The sequence below is a fragment of the Lutjanus erythropterus genome, chromosome 17, assembly GCF_056507025.1.
Source record: "Lutjanus erythropterus isolate fLutEry1 chromosome 17, fLutEry1.hap2, whole genome shotgun sequence".
NCBI classification, from domain to species: domain Eukaryota; kingdom Metazoa; phylum Chordata; class Actinopteri; order Lutjaniformes; family Lutjanidae; genus Lutjanus; species Lutjanus erythropterus.
The window spans coordinates 4,973,563-4,995,677 of NC_139333.1; the positions used below are offsets into that span (position 1 = coordinate 4,973,563).

At 39.4% G+C, this 22,115-nt stretch overlaps 1 protein-coding gene across 1 annotated transcript; it reads left to right on the top strand.

Annotated features, from left to right (window-relative positions):
* The first annotated feature begins 709 nt into the window (after positions 1–709).
* LOC146311570 (myosin-1-like) lies at positions 710–21,275 on the top strand. Its single transcript, XM_084740228.1, has 38 exons — positions 710–956; positions 1,038–1,181; positions 2,530–2,686; positions 2,782–2,809; positions 2,912–3,026; positions 3,135–3,227; positions 3,431–3,494; positions 3,575–3,673; positions 4,535–4,638; positions 4,725–4,863; positions 5,038–5,156; positions 5,928–6,077; positions 6,161–6,331; positions 6,410–6,716; positions 6,810–6,904; positions 7,026–7,113; positions 7,207–7,324; positions 7,398–7,521; positions 8,540–8,676; positions 8,780–9,035; positions 9,126–9,368; positions 9,454–9,630; positions 11,245–11,390; positions 11,480–11,570; positions 11,651–12,040; positions 12,735–12,861; positions 12,953–13,071; positions 14,174–14,370; positions 14,460–14,643; positions 15,791–15,956; positions 16,052–16,176; positions 16,265–16,573; positions 16,677–16,880; positions 18,520–18,645; positions 18,840–19,010; positions 19,098–19,298; positions 19,383–19,514; positions 21,133–21,275. Exons 1-38 carry the CDS (start codon positions 753–755, stop codon positions 21,148–21,150), a joined length of 5,838 nt encoding a protein of 1,945 aa, XP_084596354.1. The 5' UTR covers positions 710–752; the 3' UTR covers positions 21,151–21,275.
* Positions 21,276–22,115: the final 840 nt, after the last annotated feature.

Here is a 22,115-nt window from a genome sequence, read left to right on the forward strand (position 1 = left end):
GACAACATTGTGCATGTATACACTGATAATTTTTTAACAGTATATGGTGGATATATCACTTTTCAATTCTGTAGCAGCTGCTTATAGTAAAGATAGAAAGAATAGAAAGTCATTCATACGTTTGTTTTCATTAGTGTATAATCACCTGAAAATAAGAATTAGTGTTTTTCTGTTACCTTTAGAATGAGCCATATATATCTAGAGATAATCCTCCAAACACAGCCATGAAGATGCTAAACAAACACTGTCAGTCTCGGAACATTACAGCGTCTATGTGAGCGCTGGATCTCTGGCAGAGGTCACCCCCTTTTGGCATTCATTCTTTTCTTGAGCTGCAGTTGCTCCCCGCCGCGGATTTATAACAAAAGCTCAGCGACATCTCCATGATATCACATGCCAAACTAATCACTTCTCTCCACCCACATTCATTCGAGGCTTTGACCTAAATATAGGTGTTTGCTGTGTCTCCTGAGGCACCCAGAGGGACCTTATAAAAGCGGTAAAGGGTCAAAGCCATCCACATTTTTCAGCTGGGACTTCTGCTGGTGAGGTCAGGCTTCTGTGACATTGTTATTGGTTGATCTCATCTTGTTTCTCATACAGGTGTCTCTAGGTGGAGGATAAAGTGTACCTTTAATAGCCCACGGAGGTAAGAGTTGGTATTGATTGTGATGACTGATATAAATGATTAGAATCACCGTTCTAACCTTAAACCCTTGACCTTTCAGTCCCCTCTGGGGTTTGTTGCAGAGATGAGTTCGGACGCTGAGATGAGTGTGTTTGGGGAGGCTGCCCCTTACCTGAGGAGACCTGAACGAGAGCGAATCGAAGCCCAAAATAGGCCGTTTGACGCTAAAACTGCAGTGTTTGTGGTGGATCCAAAGGAGCTGTTCGTCAAAGGCACCCTGCAGAGCAAAGAGGGCGGCAAGGCCACCGTTAAAACTGACGCAGGGCAGGTACGAGAGCTGTGAACGAGACAAATCATCCATACGCTCACCATATTGTTGTGCTGATGGAAGGCACGTCTCTCCTCACAGGTTGTAACAGTGAAGGATGACGAAGTCTACCCCATGAACCCGCCCAAGTTCGACAAGATTGAGGACATGGCCATGATGACCCACCTGAACGAGGCTGCCGTGCTGTTTAACCTCAAAGAGCGTTACGCAGCGTGGATGATCTATGTGAGTAATCAGCACTTAATGTTACTGATGATGTTCACACACAATGACACCATGTTGACCAACATTAGAGCTGCAGGAAGTTTGTGATGTACGAAGCTGAAAAGTGCAAAATGCATCTACTTGTCTGTCCTGACTGAGGCAGTAAGACAAAGTTACTCTTCATGCACATTAAGAGTCAAAGGAAAAGGGTAGGGATTAGATTTTAACAAGTAGTATCCCTAAATTATGATTATTACATGTGAGTTTTAGGACCAGGCATAAGGGGAAAAAATATTGAATTTAATATAATATTATTTTGCATTTCAAGTGTGAAGTTGAAATATGGATGATAAAGTCAAAATGTTTAGAATGAAGTCAGACTTTCAGCATTAGTGCCAGGCAAAAGAAACAATAAAGGAGAGGATTTTTTTTCTTTTTGAGAATAAAGTTGAAAAGTTTATTAATACAGTTTCAGTTTCAACTTTATCCTCCATGTTTTGACTTTATTCTCAAATATAATCGCTTTCCCCTTATTTACTTTTTATTTTGCCTGGCACTAATATCAAAAGTCTGACTTTACATTCTTAAAAATTCAAATTTATTCTAAAAATCCTAAAATAAATCTTCCTCTAATTTTTTTTCCCCTCATGCCTGGCCCTAATGTCTGTAAATTATACATATGTTCTAAAATCTAAAAAGCAAATCTTACCTTATATTATCTTAGTTTGAAAATTAAAGTCCTGCACTATTAATCAACATTTGTGCAAATATGCCAGTGTTAGCCAGCTGGCTTATTTTCAACAGCAGTACTTTAGTGGTTTATTAGAGTCACAGTAGTTAAATTTGTTCAGATTAAAGTTACAAATTGTACAAATGTAACTTGTTTAAAGTTACAAAAAAATGTTTGTTTTTTTGTCAATAAACCACAGGTTCTGATCCAACCTTATTAGTTCCTGGTTGGTTCCATAAATTTGTTACTATAGTCTGGGAGAATTTTGGATTTTTATTTATTTATTTATTTTGCAAATTTATGACTTTATAATCTCTGAGGATGTCCAAGTTTTCTTCTCTTAAATTTACTACTTTTATGTCTGATAATTTCCCATGTAAATTTTCAACTTCACCACATTTGTAATGGTATGAAGTGACACATTTACCTTTCTCTGCTGTTTCTTTGATTTGGATATTGCACTTTGCTTTTGAACGAATTTTGAATGGCAGGACTGTCCAATAGGGGCATAATGCCTATGACACTGAGCTGAAAAACTTAAACAAATGGAAAGATAAACATAACTAATGTGGATACTTCCATAGCAGGCCTTCTCTTGGCATGGTTTGAGTCCCCTTGTCCAAATTTTACATTTTTCAGACCTACTCTGGGCTGTTCTGTGTCACCGTGAACCCTTACAAGTGGCTTCCAGTGTACAATCAAGAGGTAGTGCTGGCCTACAGGGGCAAAAAGCGCCAGGAGGCTCCACCACACATCTTTTCCATCTCTGACAACGCCTATCAGTTCATGCTTACTGGTAAACTAAAAAACATCCATATTCAAATTTCTATAAGATTCTGATAGAATGAATGGCACCATTCCAACATGACTGTGGTGTTTGGTTCCTTGCAGACAGAGAAAACCAGTCTGTCCTGATCACGTAAGCTGCATGTTAATACAAATGCTACAGCCTGTCTTTGATGCTTTTTATTTAAAAACTAGAAATAAAACATGTCTGCTGTGTGTTTTTCTGGTTCTGTAGTGGAGAATCTGGTGCAGGAAAGACTGTCAACACCAAACGGGTCATCCAGTACTTCGCGACAATCGCAGGGTCTGGAGACAGGAAAAAAGATGTTGCTGGCTCTGGAAAATTACATGTAATATTATAATGAATTTAGGATCTTTCAAATGGTGCTGGGCTACTAACAACCTTTAAATGCATATATTTGTAACCAAATCACTTCTTATCACCACTGTTTCTGTAGGGGAATCTGGAGGACCAGATCATCTCCGCTAACCCGCTGCTGGAGGCCTTTGGAAACGCCAAAACCGTCCGAAACGATAACTCCTCACGTTTTGTGAGTGAATAGATAGAGATTATTATGGCAAGCCCTTTTAACATTTAATCAGTTGTGGTAATGGTAATTATAATTATCAACAGTAGCTTTTTGATTAGTTCCTGCTAATTATATGCTAAAAGGGGTTGCCATAAATTCTGCTAGTATCTATAACTGATTTGTCACCTTGTTTTCTTGATCAATTTTCTTTCTTTGTTTTCCAGGGCAAATTCATAAGAATCCACTTTGGTACAACAGGGAAATTATCTTCCGCTGATATTGAAACTTGTCAGTAAGAATACAATGGAGACATGCAATGTTTTATTATAAGAGACGTCTGTTAAAGCTCATCCATGTTTCCTTCACAGACTTGTTGGAAAAATCCCGAGTAACGTTTCAGCTGGCTGCAGAGAGGAGTTACCATATTTTCTACCAGATCATGTCCAACAAGAAGCCTGAGCTCATAGGTAACATCAGGGGATCCGTGTGACTGTATGTCCCATGTAAATGTGTGCAACAGCCCTCTCTGTACTAGACGTGCCCAGAGACGCTATTATCTGTATCTGTATCTGTATCTGTTCAACCAACAAAGTGATCTGTCTCCCTATCTGTATTCGGATGGAAGTGGGTGTAGCTTATACTGGAAGTAATGCTAAACCGGACAAATATTATCTGACCTAATTTACATTGACAATGCAATTGCTGTACCTTCAGAGCATCAAATTTATTTAATACGGGCATATTATTACTTATGAAATATATTTCAACATACATTTAACTGGGCGACATTGAGCAATAAGAAACAGAAAAAAAAGACATTTTTTGAATCAAAAGATTCTGTTTTGCATTGGAAATAGAAACTGTAGTAAAAATATAAAAAATATTCTTCAGCTGAATTGAATAATCTTTAATAATTGCAAAGATGCTGTGTTCATGTTTCTTGAGATGAGGATGATATGATACTTGAAAGACATAAAAGACATAACAAGACAAAAATGACCTGACAATACATAACAAGATGAAAATGATGAAAAAGATGTAACAAGACAAATATTATGCAACAAGATGTAAAAATATCTGACTAATCTAATATCTGAATAACTGACCTAACATGGTGTAACGAGACAGAAAAGACTTAACAAGCTGATTTACAAGATTGAGTAAAAAAGTTCAGTGCTTCTACTTTTACAAGTCTTTTTTAAACAAGTATCTGTACTTCTACTTGAGTACTGAATGTGTGTACTTTGGGCACCTTTGGTATGCCGTAAATGTAAATGTGTTTAAATTACAAGTCTCGGATTTGAGTGGCACATTATTTTTCTGTACAGAGACTCTCCTAATCACCACCAACCCTTACGACTACCCGTTTGTCAGCCAGGGGGAGATCAGCGTTGCCAGTATTGATGACAGTGAAGAGCTGATTGCAACGGATGTGAGTAAAATTAGCAATCTTATCTTTTCAGTCACTGTAAACATTCACTGGTCCTTACATGAGACCTTGTTATGATGTGCTTTCAGAGTGCTATTGAGATCCTTGGCTTCACTGCAGAGGAGAGGATTGGCATCTACAAGCTAACAGGTGCTGTGATGCATTATGGGAATATGAAGTTCAAGCAGAAGCAGAGAGAGGAGCAAGCAGAGCCAGATGGGACCGAGGGTAGGTGTTATTCATTGGATTTTACTGTAATCTTTTAAAGTCTTCATATTTTTTTGTTATGATAATAGTGTTTTTTATGTTTAAATATCTGTTTTTGTTTTCATCTCCTAACTTTCTCCTCTTCTGTCATACTCTGCTTTATATTTCTCTTTTTTGGTCTTTGTCTTTGATCAGTGGCTGACAAAGCAGCTTACCTGATGGGTCTAAACTCTGCAGACCTGCTGAAAGCTCTGTGTTACCCGAGAGTTAAGGTTGGCAATGAGTATGTGACCAAAGGTCAGACTGTTCAGCAGGTATGCGTGTTAGTACACCATTATGAATTTCATTTACCTCTTATAAGAGTATATTACTTCTTATAATAGTTTGTGTATACCTCAGTAAATTTCTTATTGAGGCTAATACTGTCGAGTTGAGAGTAAAGAATGCCACAAGTTATAGTCTGGTTTATTTGAAGTGTTTTTGTATGAGCTACTTATCCATAGTCAGCGCTTTACCTACAGTAGATGGCGCTCGACACGCCCCCAGTGTGGAGAAGCAGTGAGGAGAACCAGCATGGCAGCTAATGTACTCCTCTGAACAGGGTCATCAGTAAAATTTCTTTTAGCCATCCCAAAAAAAAGACATTTAAGCCACTTTACAAATAAATGAAAAGATCGATCTATATCGTCATCTTTAAGATACACCGTTATTTTGAAATTCCCATGGCATGTCTGTGTTACAAATGTCTGGAATAGTTCTGTCATAAAATTGGTGAATCATAATTTAGTTGCTTTTTGTGAGATGACATGGGTGTAACTGAATGTGTTAAATGGACATATGATATCGTCTGATATTGAACGCAGACGCCTGAATTGAATCTACTCGAAATCAGATCATGGCAGACTTTGTGATACCAGCAAATATCATATTACTGTCCAAACAGTCGATAGAGAATCAAACTTGTGAGCCCTAATACAACCTCACTTTAAAAAATCGTGACTCTTTAATTCTACATGACTTAAGAATTGTACATTCGATTTGTGGTATGTAGTAACAGATCATTTCATATTTTTTATTGTTCAAAGGTCTACAATTCTATTGGTGCTTTGGCTAAGTCAGTCTATGAGAAGATGTTTCTGTGGATGGTCCTCCGCATTAACCAGATGCTGGACACCAAGCAGCCCAGGCAGTTCTTTATCGGGGTCCTGGACATTGCTGGGTTTGAAATCTTTGATGTAAGTTTGCATTAACAGTGTATTTACTGGAATTTACTGTATAATGAATCAAGTGATTTTGCTGTGAATGGTTTGTTTTGCAGTATAACAGTCTGGAACAGCTGTGTATCAACTTCACCAATGAGAAACTGCAACAGTTTTTCAACCATCACATGTTTGTACTGGAACAAGAAGAGTATAAGAAGGAAGGCATTGAGTGGGAGTTTATTGACTTTGGGATGGACCTCGCTGCCTGTATAGAGCTCATTGAAAAGGTTAGTTCAAACACATATATAAACACAGAGAAATAAATTGCTTTCTGTTCTAAAACAAAATGTTTATGTCCTCACCAGCCAATGGGCATCTTTTCCATCCTTGAAGAGGAGTGTATGTTTCCCAAAGCATCAGACACCACCTTCAAAAACAAGCTGTACGACCAACATCTTGGAAAATCCAGCAACTTCCAGAAGCCCAAGCCTGTCAAAGGCAAGGCTGAGGCTCACTTCTCCCTGGTGCACTATGCCGGCACTGTGGACTACAGCATCACAGGCTGGTTGGACAAAAACAAGGACCCACTGAATGATACTGTAGTCCAGTTGTACCAGAAAGCCAGCCTCAAACTACTGGCCTTCCTGTATTCTACCTATGCTGCTTCTGACGGTAAGAATGTGAGACAGGACAAAGACTGTGTTGATTCTGTTTTTTTTTGAAGGTTCAGCTTTATAATGTAGATAAAAACATTTCTTCTTCTAGATGCTGCAGGTGCTGGAGGAAGCGGTGGAGCTGGAGGAAAGAAAACAGCAAAGAAGAAGGGCTCATCCTTCCAGACTGTGTCAGCCCTCTTCCGGGTAACTGCAAATTAAAATAATACTCAATTATCTTAAAATTGTAAGAATAATTCTGATACAAATAATAAAGTAGAGCAGTGATAGCCTGGCTTGTCTGTATGACGTTGGTTACCTGTAACAGGAGAACCTGGGAAAGCTGATGACAAATCTCCGGAGCACCCATCCTCATTTTGTTAGGTGTATAATTCCAAATGAAACTAAAACTCCAGGTATTTCAGTAATGTCACATTACAGTCTTTATCAGACCATTTAAATAGTGTCTTAGGTAGTCTGATTATAATGTGGGTCTGGTTGACCTATAGGTGCTATGGAACACCATCTGGTTATCCATCAGCTGCGATGTAACGGTGTGTTGGAAGGAATCAGGATCTGTAGGAAAGGCTTCCCCAGTAGAATCCTGTATGGGGATTTCAAGCAAAGGTAAGACGCAAAGATGAGGTATTTTGAGAAATATAAAAAGATCCTTTCTCTAACAAGAGTTTTGTTCCTGTAGGTACAAAGTACTAAATGCTAGTGTGATACCTGAGGGACAATTCATTGACAACAAGAAAGCTGCCGAGAAGCTCCTGGGGTCTATTGATGTGGATCACACACAGTATAAGTTTGGGCACACCAAGGTAAATGATTTTGAATGTGACCTGCTGTATGTTTGAACTGTAGTGCTTGTTGGATTGTCTGACAGTGTCTAGCAGCATTCCTAAGTTTTTTTTTTGTCTGGAACAGATTACTTGAGCATCACACAAACTTTGTGATTGAACAGGTGTAGGCTAAAAGTTGACCCTGGCATAACTTACCCCTTTTTCACAAACATATTGTTAACCCAGGCTTAACCTAAGCCCAGTGGAACACACAGCTGATATTTACGTATCAATATTGACACATGACTACTTATAAGCCCTTAGCCACATTTCACCCTGGCACCTTTTAGCCCAGTGGTTAGTCGATTTTCAGGAGATCGCCCTGCAAAAACTCATGGCTAACCCTGCTGCAGTGCAGATCTGCAGCAGATCTCAGAAAGCTTTTATACCTGGGCTAAGTACAGCGTGAAAAGCCCTAAAGTAAATAGCTGTTCACACGGAGAACAATAACTAAAGCAGTAAATATTGTTTTAAAAAATCAATCAGGTCCACACCACATTAATAACAGCCATGACAGTGTCAAATGATATTGATGGGATCACTTCAATTTGATGAATGATAGAAACACTGACAATCGATCAAAATCCAGAAAATATTGTGGTGTATATCTTACTTTTTAAACACTCATAATGTAATGTTAGACTGCAAATTACACATAAAAAATGTAATTTTACCTGTGAGATCACTGAAGTTTGTTTCATGGTCTTTTTACGTTCGCCAGTATACCATCAAATTATCAGGTCATCAGCATCCCTTTTCCTAAGCTGAGCACACAGCTGGAGCACACAGCTTGTGCTTGATGTCCTCGTTTACAGATGTTATCATCCATCAGTGTGGACTTAATCATTATCATTCCGCTTATTTTTCTTGGTGTGAAGATCCCTGAAGGCAGGCTTAACTGTTAAACTATGTATGACACTGATGTTGAGACTTTAAGGTTTATTGATGCAGTATTCATAAATATCTCAAGATATACCCAAATACCTATTTCCTGAAGGTGTTCTTCAAAGCCGGACTCTTGGGTCTGCTAGAAGAGATGAGGGATGAAAAACTGGCCTCTCTCATCACCATCACTCAAGCCTTGTGTCGTGGCTTCCTCAGAAGGAAGGAGTTTCAGAAAATGATGGAGAGGAGGTATTCAGAGTTGTGGTGATATGTATTTAAAATACTGTGATCTGAATGAATATATGTAATGCACTGAACCCAAAAACTAACCACGAACTCCATCACTCTACAGAGAGTCCATTTATATTGTCCAATACAACATTCGCTCCTTCATGAACGTGAAACACTGGCCATGGATGAAGCTTTACTTTAAGATCAAGCCACTCTTGAGGAGTGCTGAGACTGAAAAGGAGATGGCCATCATGAAAGTGGAGTTCGCCAAGTGTAAGGAGGATTTAGCCAAAGCTGAGATGAAGAGGAAAGAACTGGAAGCCAAAATGGTTTCCCTGCTTCAGGAGAAGAATGACTTGTGTCTGCAGATTCAGTCTGTAAGTAGGGACAATACACTTTTTTACTAAGATATTGCTTTTTTGTACTTCTGTTTTTTTATGAATACTTATTGTGTGTTTATGAAACAGGAAAGTGAGAGTCTGGCAGATGCAGAGGAAAGATGTGAAGGGCTGATTAAGAACAAGATTCTGCTGGAGGCCAAAGCCAAAGAACTCAGCGAGAGACTGGAGGACGAGGAAGAGGTGAACGCCGAGCTTACCGCCAAAAAGCGGAAGCTGGAGGACGAGTGCTCTGAGCTGAAGAAAGACATCGATGACTTGGAGCTCACCTTGGCTAAAGTAGAGAAGGAAAAACATGCCACTGAAAACAAGGTGTGTTTCTGCTGGGTGGTTATCTGAGGACTAAGTCCAGATATCTAAACACTCACTAACAGATGACTTTTCGCTTCACATCCAGGTGAAGAATCTGACGGAGGAAATGTCCTCTCTTGATGACACAATCGCCAAGTTATCCAAGGAGAAGTTGGCCCTGCAGGAGGCCCACCAGCAGACACTGGAAGACCTGCAAGCAGAGGAAGACAAAGTCAACTCTTTGACCAAAGCTAAGATCAAGCTGGAGCAACAAGTGGATGATGTGAGTGTGTGACCATTATCTTTTGAAAGTCAGAGCATATGTAACTTAAAGGGCCTCTAATCAATATTTTTATATTAACGAGTTGTACTCAGTGATTGACAGAGGAATGTCACCAGTCCAGATTTTAAAAAGTCACGTTTCACACGTTTCGCTCGATTGGTTGTAAATCTGTCCGGTTGCATCCAGTCAGCAGATCCAACCAGCTCAAACTGTCAAACTAGGCAACGTGGATCAAGATTCTGTTAGCACATTTCCTTTTCCTCGCCTAAAATGTTTTCAGGAACATTTTAGTGTACTGTTTAACTATAACCCTGCTTGAAAATGGACCAAGTGCCACTACATCACATGTTTTATTACTCTGACCCATTGTAGGTCACTCCAGAGGCACTCCAGCTTTCACCTGGTTTTTTGAAATCAAAAATGAACAGAGATGTTCCAGACTAATCAGCATTTGCAAATTAGTCTGTCACTGCTAGGCTAGAGTACGACTGGATATTTGAAAAAAGTTGTAGAAAGCCTTGTGTCTTCAGAGTTTGCTGCATAATGTCAGTTGAAGAAGAAAGAAAATATTTTTTTTATTTTAAAAATCTGAGGGTGTTGAGTTAGAATGAAGTGAGCTTACCAAACCTCTGTAGCCCACTGATCATCTCTGCATGAGGCTACCAGCTTGTGGCAACATTAGCTGCTATGAGCATAACATCTCATAGCATCTCATAATATCTGACTGAACTGTTGGTGGTCTAGTTGTGTTGTGGACCAACCACAGTTGGAAGTTGTCTCCGGTTGTAATTTTTGGCCCACACTGGTTTTGTGCACTGCGGTTGTTTTTGTTGACCATGGTGCTGTTTTTGTATGGAAACAAAACTTTGGTTTTATTTTTTGCAGGGGGAAATCACTAAAGTAAAACTAGTTCCTAGTGGTTCTCTCCTGCTGTGAAACTGGTTCAAACGAAGCAGATCTGATGAATTACGTGTGCTGAGAAAATAGCATTAACATATTTTTTTTTACACTTACTACAAAATGACGGGAAATTAATTGATTTGTATTTTTAAGTCAAAAATCAAAGTCAAATCATGAGTCATGTTGAGTCAAAAGTCATTGAATTTGTGGCTTGAGTCCCAAGTCAAGTGACTGAAGTACAGACCTCTGGCGTGGACTCAACAAGATGCTCAGTAGAGTGCTCCTTAAATAATGGATCAAATGATTAGAGGTGACTGAAAGGTCCCGCCGACCTCCACAGAGAGTATCAGCATCCCTTAAAGTCATTGTTTTGGTTTTATAGTCCACGGCTTTATTGTTTTGATTCACTCTCACTGTTCATCATCACTGCTATTTTCCACTGTAACAGACAGCTGTTACAGAGAACCCTTAAAACCCCACTGAATGTAGCATGTAGAACGTAGCATGTGACATGTAGCACGTATTTAATTTAGGAGTTAATGGAAAAAACAGAGCTAAAAGGAGAGTAAATATTGGACTTACTTGCTCTGTGTCATATCAACAAAAAACTGCTAATATATTTATGTTGCATTTAAAGTAAATTGTGCTGTGTGGCCAAAACAAATCAACGAATGTAGGCTCGATGTTTTTATTGAATTTGTGTCCATGTGTCAGCTTGAGGGCTCTCTGGAACAAGAGAAAAAAGTCCGGATGGATGTCGAGAGAGCTAAAAGAAAGCTCGAAGGAGATCTGAAGCTAAGTCAAGAATCCATAATGGATTTGGAGAATGACAAGCAACAGCTGGAGGAACGCCTTAAAAAGTATGTATTGGTGCAGAAGCATCTAAGCATAAGTATAAGTACAGGACTTAACATATTCTCTAATCACAGGGTTTGTTTTTGCATTACAGGAAAGACTTTGAATTCAGTCAACTTTTAGGCAAAATTGAGGATGAGCAGAGTGCGGCTGTACAGTCTCAGAAGAAGATCAAGGAGCTTCAGGTGCTTAAAAAAACTTGAGACATAATTGAAAATGCGCTGCGAGTCAGTGAGTAATCTTGGGTTTTTGTTGCTTTACCCAGGCCCGCATTGAAGAGCTTGAAGAGGAGATTGAAGTGGAGCGTGTTGCCAGGGCGAAGGTGGAAAAGCAAAGGTCTGATCTCTCCAGGGAGCTGGAGGAGATCAGCGAGAGGCTGGAGGAGGCCGGAGGAGCCACCTCCGCTCAGGTAGAGATGAACAAGAAACGAGAGGCCGAGTTTCAGAAACTGAGACGAGACCTGGAAGAGTCGACGCTCCATCACGAGGCCACCGCCGCAGCTCTGAGAAAGAAACACGCCGACAGCGTGGCTGAGCTGGGAGAGCAGATCGACAACCTGCAGAGAGTCAAACAGAAACTGGAGAAGGAGAAGAGTGAGTACAAGATGGAGATTGATGACCTCACCATCAACGTAGAGGTCATGGTCAAGTCTAAGGTGAGGTTGAATGTACTGTAAAAAAAATCATACAGGAATTTAGTGGAATCAACTAATCTGTTCTCATTTACTTAATGTGAATATACAACTTTTATTAAATCAAATTAATTAAACTTAAAATATCTATTTTCAGCACACTTCAGACCTTATAAACATGAGTTCTTCTAACTTTAACCTGAAATGATGAGTTCAGTCAACTCATTAAATCAAGTTTGTAAAGAAACATGAAAAGCGTAGAAGCAGACTTCCCAGCATGCATTGTTTTAGTTAAAACTCTACTGAGACCTTTAATCTTTATAGAAAATATGTATGATAGAAACTTATTGCGTGTGTCTAACACACCTTAAGATAAGTCATAGTTACTTGTTTTCCCAACTGCCTACACTTAAAATGTAATAAATTATGATAAATATTAAATGTTAGAAATGTTTGTCAGTGTGACTGAAGAGTAGTTGGTTCAACTTAATATCTTAATCTTACTGAACATGTTTTCTCATGAACAACTGAATTAATACCAAGTTTATTTGAATAGAAAAGTTTATTTGTTTTGGATCATTACAAATTATCTCAACTTATCTTTTCAGATTCAGTCAACTTAAAATTCTAAGGCAGCCTGGACACAGTTTTTTAAGTTCAAATAATATATGATGGTAAATGTAACAGTTTTCATTAACTTACTTAATAAACATTGCAGATCAACTATGAGAAGATGTGTCACTCTCTGGAAGACCAACTGAGTGACTACAAGACCAAACACGATGAGAACTCTCGTCTGATCACTGAGATAAACACTCAAAGGGCAAGACTCCAGAATGAAAATGGTACGCAACAGAGGTAAATGTGGTGAAACAGACTTCTGGAGCCAAATACTTCTCTCTTTTCTTACATTGTCCTCTGAAAACCCTTGGACAGGCGAGTTTTCTCGTCTCCTGGAGGAGAAAGAAGCGATACTCTCTCAGATGTCGAGGGCTAAGCTGGCTTTCACTCAGCAAGTTGAGGAACTGAAGAGGCAGGTTGAAGAGGAAACAAAGGTTTGTGACTGCACTGTTCAACCATACAATGTATCTGACATGAATGATGTTTGAACGTCATTTAGGTTAGGCAAACACATTTACCCTACTATATAGTATTAGATCTCAGTTGCATTTCTCTCCCTTTCTTTTACTTGGCTTTGTTCCACTGAACCAAAAATGGTACGTCCACTGTGGCAACCAAAGAAGTTTAAGGGAAAGTTTGACTTTTCTTTCTTTTAGAATTAGATGTATATATTGATACCAGGTTCATATGTACGCTGTAAATCCCAATTCATCCATGACACAAAACTTTAGTGTCGAGTCAACACTTTATGTTCACTTCACAAATACTCATTCCTTGTAAAAATGACATCATTTTTTATGTTAATTCAACAAGTTTTGATTTTTTTTAGTTCAGTTTGTATAAAGTTGAGACAGCCCTATTTAGTGCGAGACAATTAATAGCACATAAATTGAGCACTTCGCATGTATTCTGACAGGTGAATGAAAAACTAAAAAATGGTTTAAAAATATGAACTCAAAGTTTTTTTGTTCATATGACATCTAGTCAGTTTCTTCTTTATTTCAGTAAAATGAACACATAACATAATGAAACACATTATTAAAATAAGAGTTGTAGTGTTATTCTGAACACAAAAATGTTTTGCTTTCTTAACATAAATTCACTGTTTTTATATGCCGCACAATATATATGTTTTGTTCATTGGTCTTAAACTAATTAGGCTCTATTTTTATTTTCTTTAGAATTTTTAGTAAAATTAACTTAAAAATCAAACTTATGTCAGTCTTACAAGTGATGAGTGTGTTTGTCATGTGAACATAAAGTTTTCATGTTATTTTGACAGTACTGATTACTGGGTGGACTGAGTTTGGTGTCATGGTTGAATTATATAGCAGGTGTTTAGTTCAGGTGATTAGTCAGGACTTTTCATCTTTTCATATAACTCTTGGCAAGAAAGTGAGTAAGTGTGTTTCCTAAAATGACAGACTATTTCTTTAAGGAGGTGGTTCATATTAAAAAGATTATTTGAACCTTGAAAGTCCGCTTTAAATGAATCAAATTGTATTCAGCTAAAATCCCATTGTGCCTCTCTGTTAGGCTAAAAATGCCCTCGCCCACGCTCTCCAATCTGCCCGTCATGACTGTGACCTGCTGAGGGAGCAGTTTGAGGAGGAGCAGGAGGCCAAGGCTGAGCTCCAGAGAGCCATGTCCAAAGCCAACAGTGAGGTGGCCCAGTGGAGAACCAAATATGAGACTGATGCCATCCAGCGCAACGACGAGCTGGAGGACGCCAAGTGAGAGTTCTGCACACACACAGATATTATCACACAAGAGTTTTGCAAACTAGAAAAATGACACTCATCCTTTATTATTTCCTACTCAGGAAAAAGCTCGCCCAGCGTCTGCAGGAGGCTGAGGAGGCCATCGAGGCTGTGAATGCCAAGTGCTCGTCTTTGGAGAAGACGAAGCAGAGGCTGCAGGGAGAGGTGGAGGACCTCATGGCTGATGTGGAACGGGCAAACGCTCAAGCAGCCAGCCTGGATAAAAAGCAGAGAAGCTTCGATAAGGTAACAAAGACATCATGCATGTTGATTGTGTCAGACAATCACAACAAGCCAAATTCACAACAATTCAAATAACAAGCTGCAACATTATCACTCACAAAAACTGTCTGCTTGTTGCAGTAGTTGATTTCATTTAACTTATTAGGATCCCCATTAGCTGCAGCCGTAGCAACCGCTATTCTTCCTGTCTGATATAGGTTAACATAACAGTGACTCAACCCACACACAGTTATTGAACGCCTTTACATTTGCTGCTCTAGACACCTATTATGTGGCAGATCAGAGAAAGTGGGTGACCATTTCATGCAGCATCAGAAGTATATCTGGCATTGAAGAGCTTGGTAGTCAAAGGGATAGTTTGGAGTTTTTGAAGTGTGGCTGTATGAGGTACTATCCATAGTCAGTTGGAAGGACCCCAGTTTGGAGAAACAGCGGGAGCACTGGTGAAGGAAGCAAAGCAGTGTACTGCTATAGCCACACTACAGCAAAATGTATTTTAGACATCTGAAAAAAATCAACATCGTTGATGTTTAGAATAGTTTTACCACTTTTCCTTGCCGTCAGACAGCCTTTTCTGACAGGAAATGCCGTTACATGACCCAAATATCACTGTCTCCAAAGCCTAATTCCACGAGTAATGTCAGTAATTTTACCATGCTGAACACAGGACTTGCTTGTCTATCGCTGCCTCAATCTGTTAGTTAATTTGTGTTATACTGTGACTTTGGTGTTGATTTCACCCATGGAGTTTGGTTGGTTTGGACAGAGCGACGTTCGGCTTATGTTATACAGCCCTTTCTCACTGGAAAAGTCAGTCTGAGAGCAAGGTGAAGTGATGAAAATATTCAAAATAGAGTGTCTACTTAAACGGATACGACAATACATTTTGCTGCTGACTCTGTCCACAGCACTCCTGCTGCTTCTCCAAACTTGGGGCATGTCAACTTTCCTGTAGGTAATACATTGACCTCAATTAGTACTTGATACAAGCCCACTTCAAAAAATCCAAACAACATGTATAACACCAACAACAGAAACGGTCATGTATTAGCAAAAAAATACACCAATTAGCACTCAGGGTTAATATCAGTGATTTTATGACATCAGTCCAACAATCACTATTCAAGCCAATAATTTCTGTCTTCTTCAGATTCTGTCTGAGTGGAAGCAGAAGTATGAGGAGAGTCAGGCTGAGCTGGACGGATCACAGAAGGAGTCTCGATCCCTCAGCACCGAGCTCTTCAAAATAAAGAACTCGTATGAGGAAGCTCTGGAGCACCTCGAGGTCCTTAAACGAGAGAATAAAAACCTGCAACGTATGTATAAAGGGAGGGTTCATCTAGAACATGTCTGATGATAAATCAAGTGATTTTTTTAAAATTTATATTGTGATGCACTTTTACTTATTTAGAGGAAATCTCTGATTTGTGTGAGCAACTTGGAGAGAATGGTAAAGCTATCCATGAGCTGGAGAAGACTAAGAAACAAGCTGAGACGGAGAAGACAGAGATCCAGACTGCTCTGGAGGAAGCCGAGGTAACCTGACATCATAAAAAAAGAAATTACTTACACTGCGGCACATTCCTTCGTTATGGATGTATTCTTATTTTTGTCTGTACTCCAGGCCTCTCTGGAACACGAGGAATCCAAAATTCTGCGTGTGCAGCTGGAGCTCGCTCAGGTCAAAGGAGAGGTCGATCGCAGGCTGGCTGAGAAGGATGAAGAGATAGATCAGATGAAACGCAACCACCAGCGCATCGTGGAAACCATGCAGTCCGCCTTAGATTCTGAGACACGCAGCAAGAATGACGCCATGAGGATCAGAAAGAAGATGGAGACGGACCTCAACGAGATGGAGATCCAGCTGAGCCACGCCAACCGACAGGCAGCTGAAGCACAGAAGCAGCTGAAGAACATCCAGGCCCACCTCAAAGTGAAATGCTGTTTATTGAAAGCTCCAGTACAAATATTATATTAGCTTTTAAGAAACGTTTGGGGTAAATCTTACAACTTTCAACCGTTCTGCTTCTCTACAGGAACAAACCCTTCACCTAGATGAGGTGCTGCGCAGCCAGGAGGACCTGAAGGAGCAGGTGGCCATGGTGGAGCGCAGGAGCTCCCTGCTGCAGGCAGAGGTGGAGGAGCTCAGAGCTGCTCTGGAACAGTCAGAGAGAAGCCGCAAGATGGCTGAACAGGAGCTGGCTGATGCCTGTGAGAGAGTCGGGCTGCTGCACTCTCAGGTTAGTACAGTCTTAGAAAAAAGGACCAGTGAAATCTGAAGAGACAGCATCATGATGGAAGATAGCCAAAACAAACAAACAATGACAATACTGCTTTCTGGAGTAACATGATCAACTTTTTACATTTCATGATGTTGCAGCAAAATGAAGGGTTATTTGTTTCTAATGGAAGTTATTGTATATATCTCAGGTTGCCGTGTACCCACAGAAAATAAAATTAGTTATTATAATGGTTTTAGAACAATGATCCATCTAAAAAAATAACTTAGTCCTCTGACAAAACCTGCCCCATAGTAGGGGTAAAATGAGCATGAATAGAAATTCAATTCTTGCATGCTAACTTAAATGCAAGTTCTCTAAGAGATATAGTCCATGGACCTTTTCTCCAAGTTTCTGTAAATTCAAATTCCATGCAGTCATCAAAAATCTGATGAGCTTTTTCTAGTCTGGCATAACCTGCTCGGGGAACTTCTCCTTTACTTGTTTTGTACCTCTTCAGTGTCTTTCTTTCTATCTTGTAGTTGGAGCTCCCCTCTTGCCCTGCTGCTCTCTTTAGATCAATGTTTCACAGTTTAAAAAAAAAAAAAGACAAACCATACTTAATTTGTGCATAAATTAATGTTCCTGACCATTTTTACTGCCATTTCTGGATCACTTTATATTATCTTGACACATGTTATTGAAAACATAAGCATGTAAATACTTCATACATGAGAAATAAATGCATGTAGTTAATGTCATTGTTTATATTTCCTCTCAGCAGGAAAATGATATACAACAATTTAGTCTACTTTGTTAATGAGACAAAATAAGTGCATTTAGGCAAAAGTAACAGCCTGTAATTTTTCCCTCTCATCAGTAAAACAATATACACATTTTAAATAGGTGTACTGCAAATATAAATCTTAAATTTGCAGAAAGGTGATAATAGAATATAGTGTGACCCATCTTTGGGAATGACTGATCTGCATCATCCAAGGAAGATGAGCCTCTTTTTGTCTTTGTTTTGTACTGCCTTGCCATCTTGCTATCTGTAAAATATCAGAAAATAATACTTAAATACACTTGTGTTGTACAAATGTAGCGTATTTAAAATTTGGGTGTAAACTGTGCCATTGACTCAACTTGACTTTTTGAAAAAAAACAAAAAACACTGTCTGAACTTGTTTTGCAGCTTACACTGACTTAAAATAATGTAATAATGTCAACTTATTTTAATTATTTTAACAGATACAACACTGATAACTTGAGTGACAGATGAAATTTTGAATCGTTGGTATGTCGAAAATATTTTTTTCTGGTTTGCTTACCACTCTCTCCATTTTCTTCAGTCAAAGATGGAATAAGAATAAATATTTCAGACCATATAAATTATATTAGTTTGTACCCATATAATTCCTTTTGTATATAGTTAGCTAGATACAGGCTGTGGCTCATTTTACCCACTGGCTCAACTTACCCTGTTCTCCCCTAGCTGAAGCCTTTAACTGCTAAAGAGCCAGATATGTTTCGAATTGCGAATGTATGGTGTCTTTAGAAACACGAAACACCAAATAAAATCTCATGTTGACTTAACTTAGTCAAGTATAAACATGAGTCACCTTTTATTTACAGTCTCTTAAATGTCCTTTGGCTACAGAACACAAGTCTCCTCAACTCCAAGAGGAAGCTGGACGCAGATGTGAGCCAGCTGCAGGGCGAGGTGGAGGATGCAATCCAAGAGGCTCGCAATGCAGAGGAAAAAGCCAAGAAGGCCATCACAGATGTAAATATACTGCACTCTACTTCTACATATGTCTGCCACTTACAGATTTCTATAGTGTGGTTGGTAACTGCAGGAAGCAGTGATCATTTTAAACAGTCTGGTTGTCAGGTCCAACTTGATTATGAACATTAATTTGGTTGTAATGAATAATAAATCAACAAATCAAATCAGTGTAACTTGCTGTGCTGATGTAGGCAGCCATGATGGCAGAGGAGCTGAAGAAAGAGCAGGACACCAGCAGCCACCTGGAGAGGATGAAAAAGAACCTGGAGGTCTCTGTGAAAGATCTGCAGAACCGTCTGGACGAGGCTGAGAACCTGGCTCTGAAGGGGGGCAAGAAACAGCTCCAGAAACTGGAAACTCGGGTATCGCACTTGGACCGACCTGTATGAGATTAATGTAGCACTGCTGACAACAAACATTACAGCTGAGGTTTGGGTTTTGTTTCGTAGGTGCGTGAGCTGGAGGGCGAGGTGGAGAGTGAGCAGAAAAGAGCTGCTGAAGCTGTGAAGGGGATCCGCAAATATGAGAGGAGAGTGAAGGAGCTCACCTACCAGACTGAAGAGGACAAGAAAACTGTCATGAGACTGCAGGACCTGGTGGACAAGCTGCAGCTCAAAGTCAAGGCCTACAAACGGCAGAATGAAGAAGCCGTAAGACGTTTTTAATTTCCAGCAAAACAACCAAAAAATAAGTTTAAGAATGACTCTGGCTGACTGCGTTTGTTTGTACTGCAGGAGGAGCAGGCCAGTGTTCATCTGGCTAAGCTGAGGAAGGTACAGCACGAGCTGGAGGAAGCACAGGAGCGAGCAGACATCGCCGAGTCCCAGGTCAACAAGTTGAGAACCAAGAGCAGAGAGTTTGGAAAGGTAACACCTGATACATTTATAGTTGAGTTGAGCTGGACTGTTTGGATCCTTTCTGGCTCAGTACTTGGTTAATCCTTCTGATGTCATTATGTAGCTTCCCAGTATTTCTCTGCATTAAAATTTAAACAGTCACAATTCATACAGTATGTTTTAGTGTTGAAATGCTTTTTCCCCAAATCCTTGAGGGAGGAGAGTAGAGGGCATCAGTACTCCTCCTCCCGACCATCGCTGCTTTTTGCTTACAGCTGGGTGAGAGTTTCAGTTTGAAAAACACAAAGAAGAAACACAGATGGACTAACCCTAACCCTTTAATCAGAAAAAAAAATAACCAGAAACAAAATCAAAGAAACCAAAAAGCATCATATAAGTGAAATGAATGACACTCGATTTTTATTTCAGTAATCAAAATCAAAGGCAGAATCTGCTATTCTGTCTGATTTTTTTTTTTCTCCTCCACCCACATCTATTTTCAACATCCTGTTTGTGTCTGAAGAAAATAGCAACACTGCAGAGATGACACAGTGTAGCTTAGTGGCCGTTATTTCAAAATGTAAATGACAGTTGTCAAGGGATAAAACCAATGATCTTAACAATTCAAGACCCAATAGTTGACGTAGCCATCAGTGCTGAAAAAAAGATTTAAACTGAAAAATGTAACTGAACCATGACCTTAAAACTGAAAGTCAAATCATGGATTTGGAGAATCGAGACACCACTAAATATTATGGACTGATTAAATTAATGACAACATATCACTGTTGCATCAAGAAAACATCAACTGAGTGTCCGTTCTTGTAGAAAAAATGCCATTAGGTTTACTGCTTTTTTATTTATATCATAGTTAACATTCACTCTCCTTCTTACTTCACTCGTCCTTTTTCCCCCTCTTGTAATCAAGAAAGTTTCATTCTTTTTCTGTACTGCTTTTTTTCTTTCTTTTGCACTTTTTTGGGGGGAGCGGGGTGTTGAATCAGGCTGCTGAAGACAGACAGGAAAGGGGGTAAAGGAGAGGGGGATGACATGTAGCAAAGTGCCATAGGTTGGAATCAAATCTGGGCTGAAGCAGAGGACAGCTAGCCTCAGTTACGGTAGCTGTGGTCACACCGGTGGCATGCCTTTAAAAATGACGTGAAGCATCATGGTCCGGGGCTGTGCCAGATGAAGTTGATTCTGTTAATGGATGTCATTTATTTCAGTTAATTTACTTTGTATGGAAGAGTATTAGGGCCAGGTGTAAGAGGAAAAAAAATAAGAGGAGGAAGTTTTTTGAGAGTAAATAATTTTGAGAATAAAGTTGAAATATTGAGTATACAGTTGAAATACCATTTACACCTAATTCTTGAAATGTCCCCCAAAAGTCGTTATTTTCTAATTTCACAAACCAGTACTGAACATTTGTCTCCTTTCTTTTCCTTTCCTTTCTCTTGGTATCCTTTCTTGTCCTTTGCTTTCCCTTCCTTTCTTTTGGTTTCCTTTCCTTTCCTTTGATTTCCTTTCTTTTCTTTCATTTCCTTTCCCTTGATTTGCTTTGCTTTCCTTTTCTTTCTTTTGGTTTCCTTCCCTTCTCTTCCCTTCCCGTCCCTTTCCTTCTTACCTGTCCTGTCCTGTCCTCTGTCAGGGTGCTGAATCCGAATAGACTTTGCAGCAACGGCGCAGAAGACGTCCTCTGCAAGTTCTTAGTCCAAGTAGAAACTCTCAGAATGAACAAACCTTCTTGTTTTGCTGTGAGTGTGTAGCTGAATAAAGTGTGGTGAAGCATCAGTTTTCTGATATCATTGTGTTTCATCAGACACACTGTTTCTGAATCCCAACGCAGATGAGTGGAAAGCGAGTGTTTATCATAGTTCTTGATGTATTAGCAGATTAGTATCAGCTTTGTAGTGCTAATGAGGCAGTCGAAGGAGTCAGTGTAGCAGATAATCAGTTTCATAGAAGGAGTGTGTGTCTGTATGTGTGCACTTTGTGTCTAATTTGAGCATCTGTTTGCAGAGATCAGGGCAGATCCTGCTGACATTTACATTCCGAGTTAAAATAGCCGTCCTCTTCACTGTCACTCATCTACATACAATAACTAATGCTAGCATGAGACAAGTGGATTAAGCATGATTAGAGCAGCATAATCAAAGGAGCCTGTGGACCAGTGAGAGAGGCCGCAGAGGACTGATTTGAGATGGAGCATGTATTTAGCCATGTCACTCCATCCTTCAACCTGTTTGTGCAGCACAGCACAAGGAGGGATTGTTTTCTTTTGTGGCCTCGTCATTATAGGAATTTCATTTGTCTGAGAGCCAGATTAGGAGTTAAAGAGTGACATGGTGGCGGTATAATACTCCTCAACATGTCTCTCATACTTACAGGTACCCAAAGGAGAACTCAGCACCAACAGCCTATACATTCTTAACGTTTTATTCCAGATAACAGAAATATAAATAAGCAGACATTTTAAAAGTGGTCTCCAGAATATGTATGTGAGGCAAATATGTATTTGTTCTGACTTACAACAGAAGCCTTTTTCAGTATGACAAATAAATCAGTATAAAATCAGTATTAAAAAAGTCATTTTTGGCTGAAAAGACTAAGAAGCTTTAAATCTGGTCTGTA

Excerpts from the sequence above, each read along its gene's own strand:
- LOC146311570 (XM_084740228.1), top strand. The coding sequence starts at position 753 with ATGAGTTCGGACGCTGAGATGAGTGTGTTTGGGGAGGCTGCCCCTTAC. Across the intron at positions 957-1,037 it reads TTAAAACTGACGCAGGGCAG|GTTGTAACAGTGAAGGATGA; the intron begins GTACGAGAGCTG and ends CTCTCCTCACAG. Across the intron at positions 2,687-2,781 it reads CTATCAGTTCATGCTTACTG|ACAGAGAAAACCAGTCTGTC; the intron begins GTAAACTAAAAA and ends GGTTCCTTGCAG.